This window comes from Austrofundulus limnaeus, unplaced genomic scaffold, assembly GCF_001266775.1.
Source record: "Austrofundulus limnaeus strain Quisiro unplaced genomic scaffold, Austrofundulus_limnaeus-1.0 Scaffold570, whole genome shotgun sequence".
In the NCBI taxonomy this organism is placed as follows: Eukaryota; Metazoa; Chordata; class Actinopteri; order Cyprinodontiformes; family Rivulidae; genus Austrofundulus; species Austrofundulus limnaeus.
In genome coordinates, this window is record NW_013952972.1 from 151,966 (window position 1) to 160,173 (window position 8,208).

An 8,208-nucleotide genomic window follows, 5' to 3' on the forward strand; every position below is an offset into this window, starting at 1 on the left:
TCAAACCTCAGATGTTTTATCTTCAACCTCAGTCATGGACTTTTCTTCTACATCCACAAGTTTGTCTTCAACTAAATCAGGAGATGTTGCTGCTCCCTTTCCCTCCCCCTCCCACTTTTCTGTGTCTAGAAGTCAGGTGAAGAGGCAGCTAGAGAGACTGAACCAGAACAAGGCTGCAGGTCCAGATGGTGTTAGCCCCAGAGTCCTGAAGGCCTGTGCAGACCAGCTCTGTGGGATTCTGCAACACCTCTTCAACCTTAGCTTGACCCAGGAGAAGGTGCCAGTGTTGYGGAAGACATCCTGTCTGGTTCCAGTACCAAAGAAAACTCACATCAGCCCCTTTTGCTGTCTTTAATTCTCCTCTGTAACTTTTATTTCAGAGATGAACAAATATATTTTGTTCCTTAAACTATTGTATTCAAACAAATTTCTTTGAATTGTTTGGTTTTTCATTCTTTTTTCCCTCCCCAAACACAAAAAGTTGAACTCTGTATAAAGAACACACAGGATATGATTTAATTCAGATTTTTACTGTACACTTTTTGTACAGGAAGAATTCTCAGAAGATACAAAACCAAACCCAAACAGATTTCTGAAGACAAACATCAAACCCACAGAGTGATGCTGCTCTCATCTTGCACCATGAATCAAAACAAACTGCGAGTGATGAAGTAGCTTTGAGCTGATTTCGGTTTTCATTTACAAGAAAAAATTAATAATTTTCACCGTCAGCAACATGTCGGAGCCTTTCGACATTAGATGTCTGCAGGACGCAAGAACATAACCTGTTAGCGGTTCCAAATACCAAAAAGACAAAAACAAGAAAAAAAACATTAAAATACAATTTACAGTGACGGCCTGGAACTCTCCCGGACACAGGAAACACCAGGTCAGTGTTTGAGAAGAAATCCTTTCAAACCATTTCCTCTCAGGGTGAAGTGTTAAAATAAAATCACACGGATCAGAAGAAACGATCGTTACGACACGCCAACGTTCAGTTAGTCTCTGGTTTAGTGTTCAGATTACAGGACGTGTTCAGATTACAGGACGTGTTCAGATTACAGGACGTGTTCAGATTACAGGACGTGTTCAGTGAAGCTGTGTGGAGCTGAACAACGCTCACAGGTGGGTCCGTTCTTTTCTGTCAGCCTGGTCCTCACACTCCATGACTCTACAAGGTGAGGACTTGGTGCTAATCTGAAACGTGAAGCTGGAATTATCTGTGTGGTGCACCAGCGCCCTCTAATGGGCCCCAGCTGGAGCCCCGGTACCACCTGAAGGCCAGGTGGACCACCTGAAGCTGGACTCACTGGACAATCTGAGGCATTTCGCTCCAGGCTTTGGCCTTCTTTTTGGCCAGCGCCATCCAGGGGGGCTCGTCCTGAGGTAGAGCTGAGGGGGATCCAGCCGGTCTAGGGAGGTCTGGAGCTTTGAAATTAAACTTTTCCGCGGTGGTTCTGGATGGGAAAGGAGGGGAGGTGATGGGGGAGGTTTGGGCTGGGCTGGTAGGTTTGGAGAAGGGTATAGGGGTTATGAAAGGAAGACGTTTTGAGGGGACGGGGATGGGAGAAGATGGGGACGTGTCAGTCTGGAGTGGCTTTGCTGTGACGGGGGACCCCTGTGGTTTGGTCGTGACGGGGGACCCCGGTGGTTTGGTCGTGACGGGGGACCCCGGTGGTTTGGTCATGACGGGGGAAGGAAGCAGCTGGGATCTCAAAGGCTGAGGAGGAACGGGAGCTGGAGGACAGAGAACCCTCCTGGTCTCCTTTTCCACAATCACTGATGGTTTCCTGCTCTCTGGAGGAGAAAAATAAAGAGAACAAGAAGAAAACTGTTGCAGATTATCAGGACCACTGGAATAATCAAATAAAACCGAGTCAGGATGACAAAACTTAGAAATGTTTTTTTTAAAAATCTACTAAAAATGCTCAGAGGGAGTTGTAGTAGCACAGAGTGGCCACATGAGGGCAGCATCAGTTTAACATCTGTCTACGTGTGAGCCTACAAAGTTGTACTTTTGTGTATTTGAATCAACTCTTCAAGAGTTCAAACGTTTTTCAGAACACTTTCAAATGATAATAAAATTAGTTTGGAAAAAAGACAGAAACTGAACAGGAAGTGTAAAACCTTCAGAGTATGTTTGACTGAAATATGGGTGTGACGTTATCATACGCCGAGTTAAACATTCTTGGATAAAATCTGCAACATTTATGAACTCTAACCTCTGCTTCTGTTAAAATCTGTATGAAACTGGATGTTTTTATTGTAAGATGTGTCTGAGCTACAGAGCTCTTTTCAGCAAAATCCCATCTTTTTTGTCTAAACCGTACAAGAAACTGATGTAAAATGTGTCAGCAGTGTGACATGCCTATCCTTCAACATACAAAACATCAAAGAAGACATCTTTGTTAAGAAAATTGGCATAAAATACATGATTTTACACATTTTGTCTCATAACTGGCCTATTTTCTTTTGGATTTGGCTCAACGTGAAACAGGAAGTGACATCAAAGGGGAACTCTTTCATTTATAATATCTGATCTTTGTTTATTAAAACATTATTCAAATTTCAACTCTTCTTCATCTCTCTTTGAAACTCAAAATAATCTAAAGAAACATCAGGTTCTTCTCTACAGTCTCTGTTATTAGCGGTTGTAGCAACGATCTGTTCACATGCAGACATTCCCCTATGACATCACTTCCTGTTTCTTTACAGGCAAATATCTCAACAACTGTTCATCTCAGCGACATGAAATTTGTTTTGCAATATTTTATCAATGTCCTCTTTCCAAAAACATGTTCATGTTTATTATAAAACATTGATGTCACAGGCACTTTAACACACCATTCATTATGTGTTTTCCACAGCACTGACCTGTGGTCTCGCTGGTTTTGTTCTGGTTCTCTCTGCTTCCAGCTCCATAGGGTAAGGACTTTCTCTCCTGTTCCTCCTGATGGTAAAAAGAAGCTTTACTGTTTGTTAAAAGGTCAAATCTTTTTTTTTTTTGTTTAGCACCTTTAAAAAAGTTTTAAAACAACTTTAAACCTGTTTAAAACCCAAACTGCTTCACAGTTCAGCCAAACTAAAAACTAAAATCTACGGACCTTTCTCACAGTCTTCTCCTCCAGAGAGTTTTCTTTGTAGATCTTCTGTTTCTGTTTGGCCACAGAGATCCAGCTGGGAGGATCCGGTCCACCAGCAGCTCCTCGGCCTGCAGGTGGTTCTGAGTCCAGGACAGAGCAGAAAGTCAGAGCAGGTTTGGATCTGGGCAGACCATCAGACAGTGGTGGGACTTCAGAACAGACCTGAGATCCGCCTCAGTTTCCCTCCGGCGTCTCCGTGGACCTCTGGTTTTTTAGGGACAGCAGGTCTGTTGATGTTCGGACCTACAGAGGGTTTGGTGCCGACCGGCTGAGGTGAGTCCAGTTTACACACAGTTGGAGACTGGACTGGAGACTGAACGAGAAGATAAAACTTATTCTGACTCTTTAAATTTGTTTTACTTGTTTGGTTTCAGTTTTTTTCTTTTTGTTACCTCTGAAACCTCCTCCTCTGAGTTGAAGCGAAGCAGAGCTGAAGTTTTCCTCAAACGGACTCCAAAAGGGTTCTCAGGATTTCCATCAACCAGAACCGAGCTCTCTGCAGAACAGAACTTCAGTTAATATTGAACACTGTAAAACTTAAACAGTAGTTTTGAATTGTCTTGAGCAACAGTTTGTGTGTGAAAACTATAAAACTAGTTGATGGTTTGTTTGCTCGAGGACGTACAAACAACAAAGTTTCTTCTGGACAAGAAGCTTCCAAAGTCACCAAAAAGTCAAGAACAAAACTTTCAGGATGTCCTCATGGTCACCACTTCTACTTTGCTCTGTTAACCACACCCACTTCAAGATTCTGACCAATCACATGACAGTTAGTAAAGTAAGTAAAGTAAAGTTTTATTTATATAGCGCCTTTCACAGAAATAAATTCTCAAGGTGCTGTACATTCAGGTAAGGGGGGAGGGGCCAGTTAAGAAGCACCCATTCAAGAAGACATACAAGACGAACATGGGGGAACAGGTGAAACCGGTCATGCAGCAAACACAGTTGTGCTACCTTTAACAACAGCTTGAAATACACAAAAGGAAAATTGAGTTAACAACCCACGAGAGAGCAAGATAGCCTGGGGTGGGGGCTTAGGTCAGATAACACATAAAGGGGAGGTAAAAATGGGGCGGGTTCAGAGGAGTAGGTGACATTGAGGGAGTGGGGGTCCGTGCTAGGCCCAACCCTGGGCCAGGGTCTAGAGTCCCATGATGTTATTGTCTCTACTCAGTTTGCTAGAGTTCAGAGGTTTTCCTCCTCCTCAGCCAATTGAGTTCCAAGGTCGGGTCCAACATAGGTGATGGGAGTGGGAGCAAATCCAGCTCTTAGTTGACATTTCATCCTGGGGAGGTTAAGATAGGCACTGCCCTCAAGGCTGTGCCGCTGGGAGCCAGATAGCTAATCCAATTGTTTTGGAACAAAGCAACCTTTAAATTCCTGCTGCTTTTTAAAGTGTCTTTACTGCAACTCTGAGGTGGTGAAAAAAGCCAATCAGCTGAATTTGGGGTCTTCCTCGCCTCTCACCAATTGAAGCTCACCCAGAATGTAGTCCATACATGCCGAAGGGTCACTGCTGAGTTGTGATCCTCAGAATCACATCCAGTTTGCAAATTTTCCCCCAGCTGAGAGTCTGTGTGCTTCCAGCCCGGCAGAATCCTTCAAGTGCACCGGAACAGCTCTTCAAGGCCCGATCCACTGTCAGGGTCACTTTCACTTTTCGATAAATCTGGAACCCTCCTCCGCCGATCAGCAAGAATCCAGTTATCATAATCCAATTAAATAAAGATCTTCCTTGTCTTCAATGGAAAGTGGTGCTGGCATATCAGATTCCAGCCCCAGGAATCAGACAGATCCAGCAGCAACCATTCCACCCAGACAGCCATGTTCCCCTCGTTCCAAGTACAGAGAAAAAAATAGTGTCAATTTCATTCAGAGTCCAGTTGACCAAATCCATAATTCCTTTAGTTTCGGTTGGAAGGTGAAAAAAGAGCTCGGAAAAGCAAAAGCAGCGAGGCGGGGTGTGTGTGTGTGGGGGGGTGGGGTGTCAGAGAGACAGTGAAAGCACCTCTGAAGGCCAAGCAGAAAAAAAAAGTTGTCGTATAGCTCACAGGATGTGTCAAGAGAGCAGAGTTTTCCTGCTTCTGGTGGTCTGTAGCAGCTCTTGGTGCTCAGAGGGTCTGGTTAGGGTTATCAGCTTTACTCAGTTTACTTCTTTTATTATTTCTCACATCTTTGCTTCTATCTCTGTTTCACCTTGTTTGTAACAGAAAAGCCCTCTGCTCAACCACTGTTTTTATAAAAATCACACACATTTTGTGTCCATGGCGCTTTATGACTGCTGATATCATTTTAAAGTATTAAATCAGATATAATGATCTGTTACTCAGTACTCACATCACCTTATTCTTGAGTACAACACTTAGGTAGCAGACTTTGCTTACAAATTAAAATCAATGTCACTTTCTGTACAGTACAAAACAACAGCAGTTGACCAAAGCTCTTCACAATTTACACCATCATAGCTAAAATGATTAAAACAATACAAAAAATAAAACAGATATTCACAGAAAACAGAAAACAAGTTGAGTAAAAGCATCAGAGAAACAACAACTCTAGCTAACTCTAACTCAAACTCTAGCTAAAGCTCTAGTTAAAGCCAGTGAAAACAGTTTTTAAAAGAGTTTTAAAAAGTGGAAGCAAAGACGTTTGTCTAATGTCAGAGGCAGGTTGTTCCAAAGTTTAGGTGCCACAGCTGAAAAAGACTCGTCTCCTCTGATCTTCATCCTGGTTTTTGATGCAACCAACAGCAGATCAGTGAAAAGAGCCAGTGAGAGGACACAACTGGTGAAATGTGTTCAAACCTACCAGATCCTGTTAAAGCAGAGCTGCAGCATTTTGATCAAGCTGCAAATGTGAAAGTGAGCCTTGACTAACCTCAACATAAAGTGCAACAATACTCAAGACTTGTTGTTAGGAAGGCATGAACTACTTTCTCAAGGCCAGGGGTCAGATTTATAAAGCTTGCGTATGCACAAAACGAGCCCAGAAACTTTTTTATTCAACTTTATCATCAGCTTTCTTAACAGTATTATTAATGCTTCTGCTGCTGAGCCAGAAGGAGCTTTGAAATAAAAAACTTAAATCTTAAATAAAAGTTCACACATCTCCATCCTCCTCATGACCCTGACCCACAGACCCCTCCCCGACAAGAGACATTTCAACAGAACGACACCAAAAGTCCCACTTTGGGTATCGTGCAAGACGTGCCCCTCGCCAGCGTGGATGTTATAAAAAGGCTGTGTGGATGTGAGTGGGTGAGGAGACAGTAAGCTGCAGATAACAGAGCAGGCAGGAGGATGGGGGAGAAGAGTGGTGAACTTATTTCCAACTTTATCTGACTTATTTAATTTTATTTATTGTTTTTATCGTCCTGCAGGCTCTGAGAGAAAATTAATTTGAAGCTGAGTTTTTGATAAAAATCATTAGATTACTCTAAATGTCTGTAAACCTGTAAAATGAGGGAAAATCTGTGTCAGTTACAGACATTCTGTTCACGTGAGCAGCTGTCAGTCAGCACCTGTCATCTTCCAGACGCATGACGGAGCGTGTCTGAGCCAATCACTGATCAGATGACTGATTTAAATACATCTCAATATTCATGAGGTACTTTACATTGACTGTTTATGACTGAGTGTGGGCGTGTAGAGGGTAGAACCTGAGGCGGGACCTTGTGCACAAACTCTGAGGTGAAGCCGTGATCTATAAAGGAAACATGCGTACGCACGGTTTTATAAATCTGAATTTTTTTTGGCGTATGCCGTTTTCGCCTTTTGGCCATACGTTCACTTTTAGTATGGTTTCCACACAATCCTTTATAATTGAGGCCCCAGATCTGGTTAAAACAGGCTTCAGTTTGTCTGCCTCAACTGGAAGACATGTTTTTGACAGAGTTGATCTGCTAATCAAACTAAAAATCCAAAATCATCCCCAGGTTAGAAACAGACTATTTACGATTCTGCTCAGGAGAGCCAAGGTTCACAGGAAGAGATCCTGACATAGAACTAGGGCTGAACAAAATCATTTCACTTTTATCATTAAAATTTATGAAAACGATGCCATCCAGGGCTGAATGTCATCCAGACATTTCAATAGAGGATTTCTAGAACTATTTTCACGTTTCAGGGGCATAGAAATCTGACAATCATCAGCGTAACAATGAAAGGAAATACCCTGCTTTCTCATAATAGACCCCAGTAGATGAAAATAAAAGTGACCCTAGAATCGAACTCTGCGGGACTCCACATGTAAGAGATGCTGAAGTGGTAAAAAAGTTTCCAACGTTTAGAGCAAATTGTCTGTCACTCAAGTAAGAGCAGAACCACTCTAACAGTAGCTGCGTTTCCATTGCAAATGTGCGCAAAACTTTGTCGATATTCTGTTAATGTCAAACAAACAATTTCGCAACTGCGGTGTTTCCACTAAGTAAGAAATGCTTTTAAAGTCACGTGTGAATATGTTTGTTCTCGCGATAAGTCATTACAAACATGGCGGCGATGGATGTAAATGCATAGCATGTTGCTACCACGACACTAGCGTTCATCATCAGAGGAGACGTCGGCGTCTTTTATCGAGGCTTTCCAGAGACAAGTCCCTACTTGGGAGGGGCTACGTATGCTGTGTTTTTGGGAAATTGTAGTCGGTGAGTTTACTACTTTATACTACTTCTGTGATATTACTACTACTTCTACTTCCTGTTATCTTCTTCGTCATTGTCTTTTTCACCAGTAGAAACAACAAGTTGTTGATCATGTGACTCCTGTGATGTGAAAAAAGTGTTTCCATTGCAGTTTTGCGAAAAACACCAATTTCGATACGGCTGAAATACCACCTCATCCTAGTGCAAAAACATTTTGCCAAAAAACAAATTTTTTTTTCGAAACTGACGTGTTTCCATTGAGCAAATTTATTTTCGAAATTCTAATTTGCGCATTTTCATGGTCAATGGAAACGCAGCTGGTGCTCCCTACACAGTGTTCCAACTGCGATAAAAGGATATTGTGGTCAACAGTATCAAAAGCTGTGGTAAGGTCCAGCAAGACAAAAACCACAAACTGACCAGAGT

General features: G+C 42.4%; 1 protein-coding gene across 1 annotated transcript in view; it reads right to left on the minus strand.

Moving 5' to 3' along the window:
• Nucleotides 1–493: 493 nt before the first annotated feature.
• The window catches only part of zgc:66433 (uncharacterized protein KIAA1211), a 69,157-nt gene continuing 61,442 nt past the window's right edge, over nt 494–8,208 (minus strand). Inside the window, exons 11-15 of the mRNA XM_014026586.1 lie at nt 3,536–3,652; nt 3,306–3,456; nt 3,105–3,223; nt 2,875–2,950; nt 494–1,797 (exon numbers count right to left, since the gene is read on the minus strand). Of these exons, the coding sequence (XP_013882040.1) occupies nt 1,307–1,797; nt 2,875–2,950; nt 3,105–3,223; nt 3,306–3,456; nt 3,536–3,652 (954 nt within the window). The 3' untranslated portion in view covers nt 494–1,306. The remainder of the gene's footprint in view (nt 1,798–2,874; nt 2,951–3,104; nt 3,224–3,305; nt 3,457–3,535; nt 3,653–8,208) is intronic.